Source organism: Desmodus rotundus, chromosome 12, assembly GCF_022682495.2.
Source record: "Desmodus rotundus isolate HL8 chromosome 12, HLdesRot8A.1, whole genome shotgun sequence".
Classification (NCBI taxonomy): Eukaryota; Metazoa; Chordata; class Mammalia; order Chiroptera; family Phyllostomidae; genus Desmodus; species Desmodus rotundus.
In genome coordinates this window covers 24,917,191-24,939,905 of record NC_071398.1, presented here as the reverse complement: position 1 = coordinate 24,939,905, position 22,715 = coordinate 24,917,191, and the positions used below count along the sequence as shown (strand labels likewise).

At 37.7% G+C, this 22,715-nt stretch overlaps 1 protein-coding gene across 1 annotated transcript; it reads left to right on the top strand.

Annotated features, from left to right (window-relative positions):
* The first annotated feature begins 5 nt into the window (after nucleotides 1-5).
* CMC2 (C-X9-C motif containing 2) lies at nucleotides 6-22,264 on the top strand. The gene is made up of 4 exons (XM_024556048.3): nucleotides 6-173; nucleotides 7,679-7,791; nucleotides 17,883-17,954; nucleotides 21,884-22,264. Exons 2-4 carry the CDS (start codon nucleotides 7,711-7,713, stop codon nucleotides 21,968-21,970), a joined length of 240 nt encoding a protein of 79 aa, XP_024411816.1. The 5' UTR covers nucleotides 6-173; nucleotides 7,679-7,710; the 3' UTR covers nucleotides 21,971-22,264.
* The last annotated feature ends 451 nt before the right edge of the window (nucleotides 22,265-22,715 follow it).

Below are 22,715 nucleotides of genomic sequence, written 5' to 3'. Positions count from 1 at the left end.
GCCTCTGAGGCGGCCAGCGGCGGGGGCCGGCGTAGCAGGTCAGCTGTAAAGTGCGTAGGAGCATTCCCTACCTGGAGCTCCCCTGGCCCTGGTGCCCAGGCAACCCTCGTTTTGGGTGAGGAGCCTTCGCTGGTGAATACCGCTTCAGCTCTCCTGTTGTGTCCGCGAGTCGGGTGAGTCTGGGGGTTCAGAGGTGCGCTCTCCTGACCGCGGCGTCCTGGGAGCCCGCGGAACACCCACTGTCTCTTCTCTCATCCCCTGCTCTCGTGCGCCCCCCAGGGCAGCGTCCTGTCGGGACTTTCTGTCGCCCTTGGAGGTTGTCATCGGGAAGGCCGGGTCCTCGGGGCGGCAGTTGCCTCCGCGCTGGGGATTTTGTCAGGGAGGCTACAGGTGCTACCAGAGCTCTCCACCCCAGGCTTTTGCTGAGGACCTGCTAGTAGTTGAGGGCAGGCTTTGTCCTAGATGTTTCTTCTGCAGTCTGCGCCGCCACTCTCGAGCCTCGTGACTTTGGGCGGGCTTCTGCGCTCCCTGAGCCTCGGCTGCCTCTCCTGTAAAATGGTATAAACCCATGGCATAGATTGTGAGAAGGGAAGACCTTAGCACAGTGTTTGACACGGTGAGCGCTCAGTACATTGTGTGATTATTGTTATTGGTTATGTAGTTTAGAATTTGCAGGTAGAAGATAGGAGCCCGTTAGGGCGCATCTCAGCTGCAGTGAAAGTTGCCACCAATCCGTCCTGCGAAGAGAGAATCTCATAAAATCCCTATCAGTACACTTTTCAAGGAGTGTAGACGTTCATATCCTTTTATTCGGTTTAAAGATTACCGTGCCTGTCATTTCCCAATAGGTGCTTTAAGTAAATGCGAATTCTGGAAAGCTTAATTTACAATTTTAAATGCATAAAAGAAGTTTGCGCTGGCAAAGGTTTTTGTTGTGACACCCTTTGTATCTCTTACGTGTACAGGCTCTTGCATTTGTTCAGCTGATTTAAAAAGAGCCTCATCTCCAATCTTAAAAAAAAAAATCCTATGTTGAGGTCTGAACCAATTTTCATTTCTATGATAATCCTAAACTCAACATTCAGTGAGCATTTACTATATGTATTTACAAGAATGCTCTCTCATTAGCCTGTGCGTTCTTTGAGGTGTATGGACTAATTTTCCCCCCTGAAATTCATGTGATTTGGCAGAGTGCTCAGCACCTAGCAAATGCCGAGTAAGTGTTCAGGGAAAGCTACAACTTTGCCCATTCCTTAAGAAACTGTGTGATGGAAGTTAGATTCCTATACAGCCCTCCCCGGTGAAGCCTAGGGGTTGCTCTCAGTAGTGGTGGGCATGATCTGTGCTTTGGGCACAGCAGTTACTTAGAGCACCTGTTTAGATTTGGTCTAAACCTTGCCGCTGTCATAAGGAAGTAGCAGTGGGTAGGGTTCCGTAGTCTCCTGTTATCTGGTATGTTTGCTACCTCTGTGGAGTATGGTGCATAGTTTAAGATACTTAGAGAAATACTAATTTACTAGTTCTAGTGCTTTCAGAAATGTAGGCTTTAAAAGATGTGTTTTAGAAAGCTTTAACTATTAATTTACAGGTTTTTCTGGAGAACAGATTTTTCAGAGACCTTTCTGGCCTAGTCTTCTGCTTGACAAATCCTAAATGACGTTAGGATTTGCAACTGTAGCATAAATTTATTTCTGGTACAGCCACACAATAGCAAACTCTTTCTAAAGAAAACAGAAGGGGCATTAAAATACGGGCTTTCTCCCATGTAATTATAGATTTGCTGAAGTGCTTTACACCCTTTACTAAAGTTGCTTATTGCTTACTTTTGGTTTATTTATTTTCTGAGATGGTGCCACCTGGTGGTTGAAATCTTCTACCATAGAATACTCATTAGGAATATTTTATCTCCAAGTCTTGGTAGGATGAAGTAAAGGAGTGATTAAAGTAAGACTAATTTTTATATTGTCAGTGAGAGTACCCTACTGCTTCTACCCTCTCAGCTTACTCCCCCAGTAAAAGTTAAAATAGCTATTTAGGGACCTGTTGGCCACTTATCAAAACATCAAATTGTCACAGCTGAACATTTTTAAGAGTTTCAGCTGACTGCTTTGGTGTCAATTTGTGCATACTTGGGGAAGTGGGTGGAGTTGGTATGGGGAGGGAAGTGTTGTCATTGTGACAAGTTAACCCTTCTGATGTTTTCTGAGTGCCAGTGGGACTGAACTTTTGTTTTTTAACTGAATGATAATGAACTTTATCCCTGTTTCTCACTCTAAACACCCATGCATAAAGGCTTATCACAAATGGATATTTCCTTTACCTTGGTTTCAGCGGTGCAGCCTCTGTTCACAATACCTAGGCACTGTCCTTTTGAAATTGTTTTCTATATTCCTGTTAGTAGCAGGTGTTTATCATATGAATGTGAATTTTGATTTTGGAAATAGCTTAAAGTCATTTAATTGTGAGCTTAGATTTGATAAGAAACTTCAGAATGCAGTGGTACAGTATACTCTGTGGCATCCTTAATTGATGTAGCCAGTCTCTCTGGGGCACGTTTGGACAGATAAGCGAGAGCTTCAGGTAGCGGCCTGTTTCATTGTTGGACAGGTCCATGAGATGACAGCTGCTTCTGTAACTTCCACCCTTTGGTTTCCAGTCCTGTTCCAGAAACACCTCAGAGTAAATTCCATTGAACTCCCTCTATTATGTGACAGAGTATTTCAGATATACATGTAATACTTTCCATGTCACACGCACTGTTTACTGTTTCAGAGACTCTCGCATGTTATTTTAAACCTCATGATATCACAGAGATAATAGGTTAAGAGTTAATTCCATTTTTAGAAAGAAGAGACTTAGGTCTCAGATCAAGTAAACAAAGTAGTACGGCATGTGAATAGCTGAATCCACAATTTTTGCCTTCAGAGCATCTTCTCCCTTAAGGAACTTAACCAAGTTGTTCCTTTTATCTGTCTCCTCTGTTGGGGGATTCCCTAAGTTGGCAAATACTACCAAGTTTATTAATGGTTTCTTGTTTAAATCTAGTGACAGAGCTACTAGTTCCTGAGCACTCTTCCCAGGAATATTCGAATTGTGAATATTCTGGACATGGCCGATCAGGACGAGTATAGTCCTGTTTTTTTTCTTAGTGTAGACAGACACTCTATTTATAATAATCCAGGATAATATCAATATTACATTGACTTCTTTGGAAACTAGGTCTAGAGTTAGTGCCTGTTGAACTTGTAGCCAACCAGAGGCTATATGGGAAATAGTAGTGTTTTGCTGTCTGACTTTATTTCATTCACAAACCACTGGGAAGGTATGTTTTTGCTATTATGAACATGGGGAAAAAATCTGCCATGGTGAGAGATTATCTTATATAGTAACTCTGCCACTTACTGTGTGGCTGGGCTTAGTTTTGCCATGAAAATGTGGGTAATGCATATTTTGATGTACAAAAAGGCAATTTCTTATGATTCAACTGAAATGTAAAAGGTACCTACCTCCTATAGTTATTGGGAGGATTATTAGACTTGTGCCTACATATAGTGTTTAACAAATTATTTTGCACATTAATAATGTAGATATATTCTTATGGCTTTGAAATTAAAAAATAAAGAATTGGAATATATATTTAGGTTTTCTTTAGTTCATAATAATTACTTGAATTATAATAGTGTTATTAGAATAGGCTTTTAAAGATGACTAGTGGAAGGTATCAGCACTCATTTAAGTGTGTTCTAAGGACAATGCCATTGTTTTATAGTCATTATATCATAATATGCATTTTTATGCTTATATACAACATGTATGTATATTTTTACCGCTGCAGCCAAGTACTTCTCAGGTGTTTACTTTGCCAATTAAGTCATTTCAGTACATCATAAGCTTGTCTCTGAACTGTAAAAGCATAAATTTCAGGACTGGTTGACAGAAATATGCAAAAAATATGTTGTCAAATATGTTACAAAATAAAATTTTAAAGTCATTTGTTAGGTGACTCAACCAGTGTACATTTTCCTTTAGAAGATTAAGTGAGGCAGAAACCAGATAACTGATACTATACATTGGTACAGAATTAGATGACTTAAATTGCTGTACTGTATGAGACCTCATTTTTCTGAGGCAAAAATTTATATCATTAAAAAGACTTTGTAGTCAGTGGCAGGCAAAAAAGACTTGAACTAGGCTATATTTTCAATTTCCATTTCAAATATTCAGCTGGGCAAAACACCCTGATTTTCTTTCTTTTCTTTTTTTTTTTTTTAAAGATTTGATTTATTTTTAGAGAGAGGGGAAGGGAGGGAGAAAGAGGAGAGGAATGTCTATGTGTGGTTGCCTCTCGCACACCCCTCACTGGGGACCTGGCCCTCAATCCAGGCATCTGCCCTAGACTGGGAACCGAACTGGTGACCCTTTGGTTCGCAGACTGGAGCTCAATCCACTGAGACACACCAGCCAGGGCAAATTTTCAGTCTTTGGCTATGGTATATTTTGTGGGTGTGGGTGTGGGTGTGTTAGTTATTCAATGAAATAGTGATCTACTGGTATTTTTTGTAAGTTGAAATCTGAAATAGTCAGTATATTATGATTCTTTGGAATTATTGGTTTAGACGTTTTTAAGGATTTTATTTGTTGGGAGTGAAAGGTGGATGGGCAGTTTGAAATTCTCTCAGCTTGGTTTTAGCAGCCTTGTTAAGGTATAATTTACATTTTATACAATATACCCAATGTAAGTGAATTCAGTGATTTTAGTAAACTTATACAATTGTACAAGCATTACTCCAGTCTTATTTTAAAATATTTTCATCAACCCCCAAAATTTCTTGGTGTCCATTTGCAAGATAATTCCGCACTCTTACCTTCAGATCTAGGCAGCCAATGATCAGCTTTTTGTCTACAAATTTGCCTTTTTTAGACAGTGCATATAAATGCAATCATACAGCATAGTGTTTTGAATCTGGCTTCTTTCATTTAGCTTAGTGCTTTCGAGGTTCATCTATGTTGGCACATGTATCAGTTAATTTCATTTAACTGAAAAATAGTAATCCATTGTGTAAATATACTACATTTTTATCCAATTACATGGTTATTGGCATTTGGATTGTTTCCAGTCTTGGCTGTTATGAATAATGCTATGAACGTTGACATACCTATCTTTGTGTGGATACACTACAGGGTGAAGCAGAAGTAGGTTTACAGTTGTTCATGTGGAAAATAATACAATACTTATAAATAATACAAGAGTAAACTGTGTTTCATGTGCTCACAACTGTGATTTTACTTTTGCCCCACGCCGTATGTTTTCATTTCCCTTGAGAAGATTCTTAGGAGTGCAATTTCCAGGTTAAACGGTAAGTTTGTGCTTAACTTCTTAAGAAACTGTTAATGGTCTTCCCAAGTGTCTGTGCTGTTTTACATTCCCCATAGCAATGCATAAGGTCCATTTTCTCCACAGTCTAACCAGTGCTTGGCATTGTCTGCCTTTTTGGTAGTAGGCATTCTGGTGGATGTGGAGTAGTGTGGGGGGTGCTCTTCCCGAAGGTGGGGAGAGGTAGCCGATCTCTCAAAAGAGAAGGGCCAGGAGCCTTTTCCTAAATGGGCTTTTATTGGGTTTAATTTGCATAGGAATACAGGGTATATAGTATAGCTCATCAAGTCATTGTCAGGCAGTAATGATCAAATAGATAACATTCAAAAAACTCTGAGGGCTTATTTTGAGTCAGGGTCAGATAGCTAAAGGGCCATAAAACTTTGGGAAACAAACTCATTTCATGCTTGGACCCTTATCATTTAAATTGAGGGTATTAGCAAAGTAGGTTTCATAGGACTTATGCATTCTTTCCTAGGCCTGATCGCCCTGGGGAACACACCCTTTCCAGCACAGGGCGGCACCCACCTCTGGCATTGTTTTAGGCTTAAGTCAAGTAGGGGAAGTAAGGCAGCCAAGGGATTAGGAGACTTCTTGCAGACAGAATGAGGACTCAGGCTATGTCAAAGCTGAGGGGTGAGGGTCCATCACCCCCTTTTTCACTAGCCTCCCAAGTCCTTCCCTGAGGGCCCCCTCCGTACTTTGCCCGTCTTAGGTCGTCCCTCCCTTGTGGAATCTTACCCATCATTGGCTAACCGGTCATCTGCTCTGGGCCAGGCAGGGTGAAGTGAAGGGGACAGAAGCTGCATCCCTGCCAGGGAGATAAGCTTTGTCTCCTTAATGGTTTTTGGTCCCAAGGTCTTTTTACTCACCCTTAGCCGCTGGGGATTACAGTTTCTGAAACCAGGCAGGCTAGTTCCCAACAGAGTAGTATATAATTGTGGCTTTAATTTGCATTTCCCTGAGGACTCATGGTGTTCAGCATCTTTTCAGGTGCTTAATTAACCAGTCCTGTATCATCTTCAGTAAAGTATCTATTCACATCTTTTGTTCATTTTTAGGGGGTCCATTTTAATGTTTAAATTGGATTGTTTGTAAGCATTCTTTATTATTATAGATGCAAGTCCTTTATCATATGACTTGCAAATATTTTCTTGTAGTCTGTGGCTTGTAGTAGATTTTATTTTTTTAGAGCAGTTTTAGGTTTGCAGCCAAATTGAGCAAAAAGTGGAGTGATCTCATGTACCCTCTGCCCCCACATACTCACAACTTCCCTCACTATCAACATTCCCCCCCAGAATGGTATGTTTATCACAATTGATGAACCTACATTCACATGTCACCAAAGTGTGGCCTGTCTTTCCATTTTCTTATTGGTTTTTTTCGAATCAGGAAAATTTTAAAATTTTGATGGCCTTTTACCAGTTTTTTTTCTTTTATGGATTGTGCTTTTTATGTGTATAAGAACTTTTTCCCCGAACTAAGGTTGTAATTTTCTCCTGTTTTCTTTCTTAGAACTTTTAAAAGATTACCGCAGTTAATTGGGTTTGGGTCTTTTTTTCTTTTGATACTTTTTATGAGTTAAAAGAAACAGGTTTATAAAAGACAATAGGTGTATTGTGCTACATAACTATAGCACACACCTCAAAATAGTGCTTTTCCTTTGACCTTAGCTGATAATTTTCTATGTGAGTGAACTAATTAAGCCAATTTCAAGGATTTCAGTCTCTTGTTGTATTGTAATAATCACATTTTTATGGATATATCTGCTAAATTTGAAAAATGTATTTTCCATCCGCATCTTGTCTCTTTTCATTGTCTAGTTAGATTTTCCTAGGCGGAAGTTAGGAAGAAAGCAGTCTACATTAATTCACACTAATGTGAGATGACTAATTTTCCCTTTAATTCTCTCAGAGGAATACACATTTTTAAAGGATTAATAAGCCAATTCTCTTAATTGGTAGAATTTTATCCAAACAAAGTGAGTTGTAATCAGTTTCAGGAATGTGGGGCTTACTGATACAGGTAGGATGTTTCTGTTTGAGCACTTAACCATGTTTCCAGGGTCAGGTCTGTTGAGGAGTCCTGCTTGTTTCTGAACCTGCATGTTCTCTCAACATTCCTGATAAATTCTGAATCTGTTAAATCCTTAGATAAGGAACCAGCTCAAGTTGAATAATTTGCCTAAGGCCAACATTCTATTCTGATAAAGGTCATTGGAGGTTGTTACTGAAAATGTGAAAATAGTTTAGGTTGCATTAACAAACACAGTCACACATATTCAGGACGCTCTTGTATCCACAGGTTGCTCAGCTGTGCTCCAACACCTCCTAAAGATGCATCCTGACTTATCTCCACACTTGCACACTGAAGAATGCAACGTCTTGATTAACTTACTTAAGGATTGTCACAAAAATGTAAGCATTCAGAAAAATTATCATAAAGTAAAAGTGAAACTTAATGTGTAACACACTGATGTAATTTAAATGTTACCTCCACTAATGGAAGGGAATGATAATGTCTTAGCTTAGTAAAGATTGGCAGCTGATGCTTGTGATTTTTGAGAAACCACTTTTATGATTAAAAATTCAAGGATGAAAGTTTGTTAGGAATCTTTTGAAATGATTTAATATTTAGAATCCATGTCCTTAAAATAAAATACTTGTCCTGATTATGGAGCACTAAAACAATTATGTTCAGCTCTGACTCTTCTGAGCATAATTGAGTTAGTCTAAGATTTTCTGTTCCTTGATGTCTCCCATTCTGTGTTTAAAGGAAGTTGAAACATTTTTATAATTAGATGTTGATAAATTTAAGTTATGATAGACCTGATTTGACTGGTTTACTATTAGTGGAATGGAAGTAAAATTCCATGGTTAAAACCAAAATAACAAAGAAGCCCATTTTTGGAATGCATTAAATTGAGCTGATATTTTTACAGATGTCGAATATTTAGCTTTTTTCATATATCTGATGCATGAGACGGTGATACAGGGCATTTGTATTATTCTTTAACTTTGCATGATGCATTAGTTTCTTCATGAGATCCATGAACACTAGATAACGTCAAATTTTAATAGTAATAAGTATGATTTATTTATTTTTAAAGCATATTTTATTGATTATGTTATTACAGTTGTCCTGTTGTTTTTCCCTCCCTTTTATCCCCCTTTACCTGGTACCCCTGTTCCCTCCAGTATTCCTCCCTGCCCCCTTAGTTCATGTTCATGGATCATGCATGTAAGTTCTTTGGCTTCTCCGTTTCCTGTACTATTCTTGACATCCTCCTGCCTATTTTGTACCTAACAATTATGCTTCTTATTCCCTGTACCTTCACTATGATTAAATGAGCAAAGTTTTAAGACTGAAGTTAATGTAAGTAAAACCTCTAACCTGCGAAGTCAGATATTTTTTATAGTTCAGAGAATATTGTGGATGAATAATATACTTCAGGCAAATAATTTTCACCATCCATTTAAATTAAGAATTGATATCGTAAGTCTTTTTAACTTTAACCATTCAGTGGGTATGTAGTAGTATCTCATTTGGTTTTAAATTGTATTTCCTTGATGGTCAATGATTTTAAGTATCTTTTTATGTGCTTATTGGCCATTCATATAAAGTCTTTTGTCAATATTTAAAAATTGAGTTGTTTGTCTTACTATTCAGTTGTTAGAATTAGTTTGTCATTGGGCATACAGGTCCTTTGTCTGATAGTGAATCTTTTCTCCCATCCTTTTCTGTGACATCCTTTTTTCATTTTCTTATGGATGTGTTTTGAAGAGCAATTATAAATTTGATGAAGTCTAAGTTACCAGTTCTTTTCTTTTGTTTGTATTTTTTATGTTTTAAGGATCTTATATATTTCCTAGTCACAAAGATTTCCCATTTTTTCTTTTCCAAATTTTATAGTTTCAGCTTATACATTTATGTCTCTGATTCACTTCAAGTTTTAATTTTTGTGTATGGTGTGAGATATGAGTCAAGGTTTCTGTCTTTACCTATGGATACCTAATTATTCCAGCATCATTTATTGAATAGACTATTCTTTCTCCACTAAATTACCTTGGTGCCTTTGCCAAAAGTCAATTACCATAGGTTAGTGGGTCTATTTCTGGGCTCTCTGGTCTGTTCTACTGATAGATATATATAGATATATCTATATATCTGTATATCTTTTAACACCACTTGATTTCAAAGTTAGGTCCCCTGACTCTTTTGTCCTCTTCTGTCTTAATTCACTTTCCATAGTGCATCTACAGCAGGGGCGTGAAACTCATTTTCACTGGGGGTCTCACATTAGCCTCGCGGTTGCCTTCAAAAGGCCACATTGTAATTTCAGCTCCTTAACAGTTAAGGAGTAGTTACATTTATACATTCCTAAAATTATTTCCGCCCTTTGAAGGCAAACGTGAGGCTGATGTGTCCCCCAGTGAATATGAGTTTGACTCCCCTGATCTAGAGTGACTCTGAAATGTAAGTTTAATCATTGTTCCCCTTTAATAGCTCCCTTTGTCTATAAAATCTTCATGTCTACTTGGTGTTGCAAGACCTTCTTGAAACTGGTGCCTCCGTACCTCTTGGGCCTCACCACTGTCCTGTGCGTCCGGTCTTCGCCTCATTCCTGTGTGCTTTTCTGCAGTTGCCCTGGAGCATTTTCTCTCCTACAAGCCTGTGTACTTGCTTTTTCCTTTGCTTAACTCAGAGCCTTTTTCACTGTCCTCACTTCTGATTTGCTAGACTATTTATAATCTCCTAGGTTTTATTCAGCTTAATTTGTCATTTCCTCTTCTTTCCTCGTATTGCTTCTCTTGTGATAGTCACTCTACTCCAATAATACCATACAAAATATATGTACTTCCTACTTTGTGAAAATCTCATACTTTTTGGTCTCGGGATTCCTTTACACTCTTAAAAATTATTCAGGACCACAGAGAACTTTGTTTACATAGGCTGTATATATCAATATTTGCTGAATTTAGAAATTGAAACTGAGAAATTAAAAAATAATTTATTTAAAATGATAATAAAATGTTAACAGTTATTTTTTATAAAAAGCTCTTAGTTTCCAAGACAAAAAAAAAAGAGTGACATTGCTTGTACATTTTTGCAATTCTCTTTAATGCCTGATTTAATAGAATACAGCTGGATTCTCATAGCTGCCTCTCCATTCAATCTGCGATGACATTACACTCATGTGGCTTCTGGAAAATTCCACTGTACCCTTGTTAGAGAATGAAAGTGAACAAAACAAATAAGATCTTCAATTATTAGGAAAACAGTTTTTACCTTATGCATCTCCTAGAAATGTCTTGAGAACTCTTGGATGTCCCTGGACTGTACTTCACAAAACATTGTTGTATAGCAGTCATGTCATTATTTGTCTCCTCCCTTTGACTGTGTGCTGTGTGAGGACATACCCAGGTCCTCCTTGCTCACTGCTGTATCCTAGTGCCTGGGTCATTGTCTTCCAAACATTAATGGATTGATTCACTTCTTAAATCAATGGCTAAGCCAGTTTGGTTCTCTAGAAATAGACATCAGGCATGAGAAGCTTATGCTGTGTACAGGAGAAGTGCACATGCATGTGGGCATGTCCTTTACCACTTTCGCTGGGCATGTTGGGTTTTACACATAATGTCACAAGAGTATACTTCTTATTTGGGCTTAATGTTGAGGTAAAAGTGAAAATATAAATTAGTTTTTTTCTTGAATTTTTTTTAATTTTAATTTTTTATTGTTATTCAATTACAGTTGTGTGCCTTTTCTCCCCATCCCTCCACCCCACCCCAGCTGAACCTACCTCCCTCCCCCACCCTCCCCCTTGATTTTGTCCATGTGTCCTTTATAGTAGTTCCTGTAATCCCCTCTCCTCACTCTCCCCTCCCCATTCCCCCCTGCCCATTGTTAGATTGTTCTTAACTTCAATGTCTCTGGTTATATTTTGTTTGCTTTTTTCTTCTATTGATTATGTTCCAGTTAAAGGTGAGATCATATGGTATTTGTCCCTCACTGCCTGGCTTATTTCACTTAGCATAATGCTCTCCAGTTCCATCCATGCTGTTGCAAAGAGTATAAGCTCCTTCTTTATCTCTGCTGCATAGAATTCCATTGTGTAAATGTATCATAGTTTTTTGATCCACTCGTTTGCTGATGGGCACTTAGGTTGCTTCCAGTACTTGGCTATTGTAAATTGTGTTGCTATGAACATTGGGGTGCATAGGTTCTTTTGGATTTGTGATTCGGTGTTCTTAGGGTATAATCCCAGCAGTGGAATTGCTGGGTCAAAGGGCAGTTCCATTTTTAGTTTTCTGAGGAAATTCCATACTGTTTTCCACAGTGGCTGCACCAGTCTGCATTCCCACCAACAGTGCACTAGGGTTCCCTTTTCTGTGCATCCTCTCCAACACTTGTTTGTTGATTTGTTTATGTTGGCCACTCTGACTGGTGTGAGATGGTGCCTTATTGTGGTTTTAATTTGCATCTCTCTGATGGCTAGTGATGCTGAGCATCTTTTCATATGTCTCTGGGCCCTCTGTATGTCTTCCTTGGAGAAGTGTCTGTTCAAGTCCTTTGCCCATTTTTTAATTGGGTTGTTTGTCTTCCTGGAGTGGAGTCGTGTGAGTTCTTTATATATTTTGGAGATCAGGCTCTTGTCTGAGGTATCATTGGCAAATATGTTTTCCCATACTGTTGGTTCTCTTTTCATTTTAATGCTGTTTTCTTTAGCCATGCAGAAGCTTTTTATTTTGATGAGGCCCCATTTGTTTATTCTTTCCTTTATGTCCCTTGCTTTAGGGGACATGTCTGTGAGGACATTGCTGCGTGGAATGTCTGAGATTTTCCTGCCCATGTTTTCCTCTAGGACTTTTGTGGTGTTACGATTTATATTTAAGTCTTTTATCCATCTTGAGTTTATTTTTGTGTATGGCGTAAGTTGGTGATCAAGTTTCATTTTTTTGCACGTAGCTGTCCAGATCTCCCAACACCATCTGTTGAAGAGGCTGTTTTTGCTCCATTTTATGCTCCTGCCTCCTTTGTCAAATATTAATTGACCGTAAAGGCTTGAGTTTATTTCTGGGCTCTCTGTTCTGTTCCATTGGTCTATGTGCCTGTTTTTATGCCAGTACCAGGCTGTTTTGATTACAGTGGCCTTGTAATACAGTTTGATATCAGGTATTGTGATCCCTCCTGCTTTGTTCTTCTTTCTCAAAATTGCTGCAGCTATTCGGGGTCGTTTATGGTTCCATATAAATTTCTGAAATGTTCTATATCTGTGAAATAGGTCATGGGTACTCTAATAGGGATTGCATTGAATCTATAAATTGCTTTGGTTAGTATGGCCATTTTGATGATGTTAATTCTTCCAATCCATGAGCATGGTACATGCTTCCATTTGTTTGTATCTTCCTTAATTTCTTTCTTCAGTGTTGTGTAGTTTTCTGAGTACAGGTCTTTCACCTCCTTGGTTAGGTTTATTCCTAGGTACTTTATTTTTCTTGTTGCTATATCAAATGGGATTTTTTTCCTGATTTCTGTTTCTGCAGTTTCGTTGTTGGTGTACAGGAATGCCTTTGATTTCTGAGTATTGACTTTGTATCCAGCTGTTTTGCCAAATTCATTTATTAGATCGAGTAGTTTTTTGGTGGAGTCCATAGGATTTTCCATGTACGCTATCATGTCATCTGCAAACAGTGACAGTTTCATTTCCTCCTTTCCAATTTGGATGCCTTTTATTGCTTTTTCTTCTCTGATTGCTATGGCTAGGATTTCCAGTACTATGTTGAATAGGAGTGGTGAGAGAGGGCATCCTTGTCTTGTTCCTGATCTTAGTGGGAAAGCTCTAAGTTTTTGTCCATTGAGTATGATGTTGGCTGTAGGTCTCTCATACATGGCCTTTATGATGTTGAGGAATGCTCCCTTTATTCCCACTTTGCTGAGTGTATTTATCAGAAATGGGTGCTGTATCTTATCAAATGCTTTTTCCGCATCTATTGATATAATCATGTGATTTTTGTCTTTGCTGTTGTTGATGTGATGTATTATGTTTATTGATTTGCAAATATTGTACCATCCTTGCATCCCTGGGATGAATCCCACTTGGTCATGATGTATGATCTTTTTAATGTATTGCTGGATGCGGTTTGCCAATATTTTGTTGAGAATTTTAGTGTCTATGTTCATCAGCGATATTGGCCTGAAGTTTTCTTTCTTCATTGTGTCTTTATCTGGTTTTGGGATTAGGATGATGCTGGCTTCATAAAAAGAGTTTGGGAGTTTTCCATCAGTTTGGATTTTTTCGAATAGTCTGTGAAGGATAGGGGTTAGCTCTTCCTTAAATGCTTTGTAGAATTTTCCTGTGAAACCATCTGGTCCAGGGCTTTTGTGTGTTGGGAGTTTTTTGATGACTGCTTCAATTTCGTCTGCTGTTATTGGTCTGTTCAGGTTTTCTGCTTCTTCATTCAGTTTTGGAAGATTATATTTTTCTAGAAATGTGTCCATTTCACCTAGGTTTTCAAATTTCTTGGCATACAGTTCTTCGTAGTAATTTCTTACAATCCTTTGTATTTCTATGGTATCAGTTGTAATCTCTCCTCTTTCATTTCTAATTGTGTTTATTTCGGTCCTCTCTCTTTTTTTTCTTGATGAGCCTACTTAAAGGCTTGTCGATTTTGTTTATTTTTTCAAAGAACCAGCTCCTGGATTCATTGATCCTTAGAATTGTGCTTTTAGTCTCTATGTCATTTAACTCTGCTCTGATCTTGGTTATTTCCTTCCTTCTGCTTGCTCTGGGCTGTCTTTGTTGTTGTTCCTCGAGTTCTTGTAGGCGTAGGGTTAGGTTGTTTGTTTGAAATGTTTCTATCTTCTTAAGGTAGGCCTGTATTGCTATGAACTTCCCTCTCAGGACTGCCTTTGCTGTGTCCCATAGGTTTTGGGTTGTTGTGAGTTCATTTTCATTTGTTTCCAGAAAGGTTTTGATTTCTTCCCTAATCTCGTTCTTGACCCATTCATTGTTTAATAGCATGCTATTCAGTCTCCATGATTTTGAGTGTTTTGGGTTTTTTCCTTTGGGGTTGGTTTCTAGTTTCAGTCCCCTGTGGTCAGAGAAAATGCTTGATATGATTTCAAATTTCTTGAATTTGTTGAGGCTTGCTTTGTGTCCTATCATGTGGTCTATCTTTGAAAAAGTTCCATGTACACTTGAAAAGAATGTGTATTTTGCTTCTTTGGGATGAAAGGCTCTATATATATCAGTTAAGTCCATTTCATCCAAGGCCTTGTTCAATGCCACAATATCTTTGTTGATATTTTGTTTAGAAGATCTGTCCCTTTTTGACAGTGGGGTATTAAAATCCCCTATTATAATTGTGTTGCTGTCAATATCTTTCTTGAAGTCCTTCAAGATTTTCTTTATGTATTTGGGTGCTCCTATGTTGGGTGCATATATATTTACAATGTTTATGTCTTCTTGGAGGATTCTTCCTTTGAATATTATGAAGTGACCATCTGGGTCTCTCTTTATGGCCCTTCTTTGGAAGTCTATTTTGTCTGATATGAGTATTGCTACCCCCGCTTTTTTTCCCTGTCCATTTGCTTGGAATATTTGTTTCCAGCCCTTCACTTTCAGTCTGTGTAGGTCTTTTGTCCTGAGGTGGGTCTCTTGTAGGCAGCATATGTGTGGGTCATGCTTTCTTATCCATTCAGCTATTCTGTGCCTTTTGATTGGGGCATTTAATCCCTTTACATTTAAGGTTATTATCGATAGGTAGTTATTATTCATAGGTAGTTATTGCCATTTTTTCCTACCTGTGTTCCTCTCTTTCTCTTTTCCTTCCTTTCCTTAAAGCAGTCCCTTTAGCATCTCTTGCAGAGCTGGTTTGGTGGAAGTGTATTCTTTTAGACTTCTTTTGTCTGGGAAGCTCTTTATTTGGCCTTCTATCTTGATTGAGAGCCTTGCTGGGTAAAGTAGTCTTGGTTGCAGGCCTCTGGTTCTCATTACTTGGAATATTTTTTGCCATTCTCTTCTGGCTTGGAGCGTTTCCATTGAGAAGTCAGTTGCTAACCTTACTGGGGCTCCCTTGTGTGTTACTTCCTGTTTCTCCCTTGCTGCCTTTAATATCCTCTCTTTGTCTTGGAATTTTGCCATTTTAATTATGATGTGTCTTGCAGTGGGCCTCTTTGGGTTCCTCTTGCTTGGGACTCTCTGTGTTTCCTGGATTTGTGTGACTTTTTCTCTCATCAGATTAGGGAAATTTTCCATCGTTACTTTTTCAAACAGGTTTTCTATCCCTTGCTCTTCTTCTTCTCCCGGTATTCCTATTATACGGGTATTGTTACGTTTCATGTTGTCCTGCATTTCCCTTATTGCCTCTTCATTCTTTCTGAGCCTCTTTTCCTTTTCTTGCTCTTTCTGGGTGTTGTTTTCTACTTTGTCCTCCAGCTCGCTGATCCGATCCTCTGCTTCATCAAGTCTGCTTATCATTCCTTCTACTGTGTTCTTCAATTCAGAAATTGTATTCTTCATTTCCTCTTGGCTCTTGTTGATAGTTTCTATTTCCTTTGTCATGTTGATATAGTTTGCAGTGAGTTCATTGTAGTTTCCCTGTAGTTTCTGGTAGTTCTCTGTGAGCTCAGTGAGCTTCCTGATAACCATTGCTTTGAACTCAGTATCTGATAGTTGAGTTGCCTCTTTTTCAGTTAGCATTCTTTCTGAGGCTTCCTCCTTTCCTTTCATTTGGGGATTGTTTCTTTGTCTTCCTATTGTTTGTGAGACTATTCTTGTTAGCCTCTGCTTCTTAAATTGCTCTATTCTGACTCCCTGGGTTTATGGTATGAACGTCAATGGTAGAATGCCAATGGGATTCAGTGGTGCTGTCTCCTTAATCTCCTATGCTCACTGGTCTTGAGCTGATGTTTATGGGTGTAACACGGTCTCTCTCTGGTCTTTTCAGCACTCCAGGTTTTATTGTCTCACTGTCAGATCTTTCAATGTCCTCTATCTTTGGTCTTCGATCTTCATATATGCTGGAATACCGTTGACTGTTCGCTCTGCTCCTCAGATCAGCTAGGTGTTTCACTGGTGTTGAGGGGAAGTGGACTCCACTCCCAGCTATCTCGCTGCCATCTTCCCCTTTCTTGAATTTTTAATATAAGCTGTACGTTTATGGGATGATAGGAATACATGTAATCTAAACTATAAAATATTGCCTTGCATTCTAAAAGTCTAATCCTTTCTGTTATTTCTGCTTGACCAGAAGGTGTGTGAAAATGCATTGTCTCTGCTTATTTGTTTGTAAGGAAGTAATTTAGGAAAATTACACAGGAAATATTTATTTTGAAGAGGTCATTAGGTAACCAGGAGGAGCTCTTAGTCTATTTTAAATGCTTGCCAGAAAATCTCTGACCATTTATCCAATGTGGACCAGAAAAGTACATTTAAAGTGGTAATCAATCAGGAAAAAAGAAATAGCATGACACATAGCTTACTAATTATGTATTACCTGGTTTCCACGAAAGCCTTACTTAGAAAGAAAAGGAAAAGATCTACTTATTACTACAACTACAAGTTCAGCATTTATGGCATCCTTCCAGATCACCCCACTCTCCAGTCCACCCTTAAAAAATTGTGACATGTATACACACTAAATATGGCCCTACTAAATTCAGGTTCTTGACTTCATTCATCTTAATCTGCTTTGGAGCATACCATAGTGTTCGGACTATAAGACGCAACCCCCAAATTTGGGGGAAAATGGGGGTGCGTCTATAGTCTGAATGTAGCTTGGGGGGTGGGTAGGGCACGGGTTTTCCCCCTATTTTCCTCTAAAACTTAGGTGCTTCCTGTGGTCCAAAAAATACGGTACTTATTGCCATGATAATAGTCTTAGGACTTGAAACCACTAGGGTATTCTTATTTTTGCTTTTCAGATAAAGCAGACTGAACCTCAGTCATAGATTTTTGTTTATTGTGAATTAGTGGCTTATTTATGTGGCCCATATGGGCCATCTAATAAGTGTTATTTGTTTCTGATTTATTTTGATAACATTTTGAAGGGGGGCAAATGAGAAAATGGTTTTGGCATCAGGTGTTTATTAAGTAGCTCTTCTATTGGACAGTGTTTGCTGGTGAAGGAAGTTCTTGTGTTAATATGGCCACACTGCTCTTTGACGTTACTCCCTGTGATGGAGGGTGGATTGCGCTATGAATTTAACACGCCCTCAAAGAAGAGGGTATTAGGCAATAAGATTGCTTACACTCTGTCAGTATGAGGTTTTGGCAGGTTAATAGGCTTCACATTTGTCAAGGAAAAGTCATCTAATTTTTTATTTCTACCTGTAGAGCATTTATTCCTCTTTTAGGGAAGCCAGGATAAGCATGTTTATTTGGATATTTATACTTGTGATTTAACTATTGCTTATTAACAAGGTAACACATTAAGTAAGTTTTTAAATTCTCTGTACTATAGCATATTATGAGATGAAATATTTTACCCTTTTCTTCTTTTAGCACAACATTCTGAAATTTTTTGGCCATTGCAATGATCTTGATCGGGAGATGAGAAAATGCTTGAAGAAGGAGGTAAGAAAAGTGTTAAAAAATATTGGAAATAGTTCAACAATAGAACAGAACATTTTGAACAATATTATATATTACTGCCATTGTTAAATTTCTTTCCCAAATGTTAGTATAGCAGAGAAAAATTGAGTTTATATGTGTGTACCCCCCTAAAACCTAGGGGAGAAATGGAAACCTCTTCTGGGGACAGTTTTAGAATATCACTGCTGTTTGGCATGCACATTAATGAAAACAACTTCCTTTTTATAATCACTGTAATTCCTCTGGATGAATTTTAAAGTTTGGGAAATTGCCTTCGTATAGCATTTGCTTGTTTAACCACTGTACAGTATGCCTGAAACTAATACAAAATAATATTGAATGTAACTGTAATTGAAAAATAAAATTAAAGCTGAAAAAAAAAAAACATGCCATGGGAAAAGAGGATTCTCTTCGTAGGAGTTTGGTCTATAATTGTCTTTGTTCAATTAAAATGTTCGGCAAATTGAATCTCTTCAGCAAAAAAGACCTATCAATCAGCAGGTAACTAAAACTCTGGGCCTAAATTTCCTTATATAACATGGTGAGGGTGGACTTAGATTCTTTACAGCTTTAGAATTTTGAATTTCTTTATAATCATGGTATGTATAAACCATAGGGATCTAGTTTGACTTACTTGGAAAGACTCCTGAACCCAATTTTAGGCTAAGACTTCAACTTGGGCAAATAGCCAAAATACTTAATTCATTGTCTTTTTACAGGTACTGCTAACCAAGCAGAGTGCATTCACATCTTTGAAAAGAAATCTAATTCCATTTGTTTTGTACATCAGATGTTTTATGTCCAGAACATTTAAAAATCTATACTAAAAATCTGTCTTCCAACTTTCTTTCATTTTCTGTAGTTTGAAGATATAATATTTGAAGCTTCCCAGCATCTAACTTTCTTCATTTTTGTATTTTCTACTTTGGGCTTTCTTTTTTAATTTTTTCCTTCCTGGAGAAAAAGTGTCTTTACTGTTAGAGGAACTTTCCAGAGTTCTGAGTTAAGGGTGATAATTTTCTTTGTGTGAACAAAAATATACATGTATAAATGTTTTAAACTGATTTTTGAAAAGAGGGTTTTTTTTTTTTTTAATATGTAAAGGCTCATTTAGATGGAAACTAAACTTAGGGCTCTGTTTCTTTTTAAATAAGATTATGGAAAAATAAAGACTGTACTGTTTTATTGGGTATAGCTGTTTATTTCTCACTTTCAGTTGTGTAACATAGCTTTTTCCCTAAGTTTAGATTTTTTTGTTACTACAGTTTAATGATTTTACCATTGGCTTGGTGATTGGTCATATGAAATTTTCTTCCCAGGTAGTCCTGAGGTGTTAGTGAATATTTGGTAGAAGATTGTACATACTCTTATTTTGTCTAGGTTTTTCATATAAATTTCCGATTTTCTCCTTGATTTATTTTTTAAGTCCTCTGTGTGGTTTTTATGTTGCTTAATGACCTGATGTATAGACATTTTTCTGTCCTTTCATCCTTTAGTCCTCTGAACCTGCCCTCATTTATTTCCTCTCTGCTTTTGATGCTTTCTCGTTTACCACGTTGCGTCTAGCGCTCTTTTCCTGCCGTTCGTTCCCTTGATATGTCATTGGAGTACTTCGTTCCTCGAAGCTTATAACTAGAAATAGGGTCTGGCCGGTTCTGATGACCCAGTCTTTGCTGTTGCGTTGTTGCTTTTGTTCATTTATTGAAATAATCACTAGTATTACTTCTTTGTAGTGTCTGTTTCTATCCCTTTTGTTTTTGATTAATTGACCTTCCATTCTATCTGTGTTTTCAGTGGAGTTTTGTGAATAACATTGTATTTGTCCTTTTTTTTCTTCTTTTATTCAGGGGCCATTTTGACTGCCTTTGGAAATAATCTTAATATATGTTTTAATATAGACTGTATTTTAATTTACACTATGACTTATTTTATTGGCCTGCTACAGAGTATTATCTTCAGAAGATTTACTGTTCAGAGACCCTCCTCACAGCCTAATTGCTGGGGGTAACATGTGATTAAAGATAGATATAAAATATTTTTCTCAGGGCAGGTATCTTGTGCTCTGTTTATTTGTTTTTAGAAAGCAAGAGGAAGAGGGAGAGAAAGAGAGAGAAACGTTGATTTGTTGTCCCACTTATTTATGCAATTATTGCTTCTTGTGTGTGACCTGACCAGAGATCAAACCCGCAACCTTGGTGTATCAGGACGACCGACCCTCTAACCAACTGAGCTGCCCTGCCAGGGCGAGTAGTGGCTTTTTTATCCCTAATTTTCTTAAAGCAATGAAACACACCTTTTCCTTAACAATCTTAAGAGGAAAATTAATGTATGACATGAAAGGAATTCTTTTGGTTAAAGGAACCTATTGCTTCATGTATAATTTGAAGTGGCCCTTTGATGAGGAAGAAAAAATAGTTTGAAAACTATCATTCTGGTAGATATCATTCTGTTAGAAACCTTCAATCAATCAAAACTTTTAGACTTAGAAAACTTCTTAAAGATTATCTGGCCCAACTCCTTAATATTTGAGGTTACTGGACCAGAAGATGAAATAACTCAAAAGTTGGAAATCTCCACACCATTGTCTCAGGAGGAAGGGGAGGGGACCTGGTCAAGTCCCTGGTTAGCTCTCTATCACGAATTTTTTGTTTTCTGTGGCCTCTTTCTGTATCTCTGTCTCCTAAAAGATTTTGATGTCCACTGTTCACATACACTCAGTTTTTTCAACTTGGATTTGCTTTTACTTTTTTTCCTTTTTTCAACCTGGATTTCCTTTTACTTTTTCCCTCTCTGTCCAGGGACTCTTCATTCACCTTTAAAATATGTCTGTACTGGTATATATATTATAAACCTATATATATGAACATATAAGAACACTTATGTTCAAATTTCTCTGCTTTAAACAAGTGCTTTTTCTAAATGCCAGGCTCTGTCTGTATTTCCTGTTATTTGTAATCTACTAGCCAGATCCGAATACTAAGTTGAAAACCTCTAAGGTGAAAATTGCATTTAGATCCCACTGATTACAGACACATAGGATTTGGGGAGACTCTGATTCAATGACTATTCATGATAAAACAAACAAACCCCCCTGGGAAGTTCAGCTGCCTATAAGTTCCTATACAAACCAATAGGATAATGTGGTTGCTAAGAGCCAGTTTCTCTCAATGATATTCGTATTTATAGAAATGTAATGTGTCTAGGTCATAAGAACTAGTTGGCCCATTATAGTCCACATCTGCCAGACTTCTTTTGGAGTACTGTATTGAATTCTGGTTATGTTATTTTTCATAAGGAATATTGATATTAAAGTACTTTATAAAAGATGCTTTATAGATACTAGAAGGTAGAAGCCCTATTCTGTGAACAGTAGAGAAACCAGCGATATTCAGCCTGAGAAAGAGATTTTGAGTGTGTTATCTGTAATCAGACATTTGAAAGAATATAGCAGGCAAGAAGAAATAGAGGGCAGTAGGAGAATTTACTGGGAAGCCCTTACTGATTCAACATAAGAAATTTTGCAACAATTACTGGAACAATAATTAAATAGGTAATGAGCTCCTCATAACTAGAAGTGTTCAATCAGAGGTTGAAATAATTCTACAGATTGTGAGTTATGGAGAGCAGGGACAAAATTCATTCATCTTATTTGCTGAATTCATATTTCAAGAGGAAATTAATTCAGTAAAGACTTGAGTATCTGTTAGGATATAGATACTATATTGAATGAACTTAATACTAGATAGCCTCTAAGGTCACTTTCCAATCTCAGATTTAGTGAAATAAAAGACAAATAAGAGTTTTGTCAGCAAAAACATTATTTTTATTTTGCAGATATTTAAAAATATTTAACTAACTTGATATAAATGGCGATATAATCTCTTTTTCTCCCCCTTCTTTTTATTTTCCAGTACGAGGAAAAGAGGACCAAGAGCAGGGAGCGTGGTGATGCAATGCGAAAGAAACTTTTTAATTCTCCAGACAAATCTGAAACATAAATTATATTTTCACCTGGATGCCTTGGCTGAGCGAAGACCTAAAGACTCTTGGTTGATAATGAAAAGAATCCTATTTCATTTGGTCTCCAGAATCTTTTGAACAGCCAGTGACCCGTGAGAGATCAAGCTGTGGAGAAATACGGAAACCCTGGATTCAGACTATTTGTTGGGCAGGGCCTTTAGTACTGATTCCTTCACCAACGCACCTGACTTTTAACGTGCTTCTTTCCTTTGCCTACAACCACTTAACATTTGAGCAACTTATTTCTCCCTTAATAAAATCATTGACTTTAATCATGTTTTCTCTGTTCTCTTAGACTCCTGAAGTTAGGGCAAAATGGTCCCATTAGACTTTCCTTTTGAACAACGTGGCAGTTCCGGAGCTTAAACATTGAAGGTATGAGCTAGGGTAAAAAGAGCTTGAGGAAATTCCCAGTTGTGTTAACTATATGAAAATGTTCCAACTTTATTATTCTTGAAAGGTTAGATGTTTAACATTGGATGTGCCCGCCCTGGGTGCCACTTAACTCCTGGGCATTAACCTTAGGCTCGCATGCCTCCTCTTGCTGGGTACAGGGCTCTCTCTTCTTCCCATTCTCATTTTTAGCAGCATTCTTTCTGCCTGGTGTTTCTGAGACCTGTGAGAATCAAAGCCAGCAACTTCCAGCCACATGACGGCACAGGTTGATTTTGTCAGACAAGGTGTCAACAGACTGTGCACTGAGAACTCCTTCTTGTGAATTCT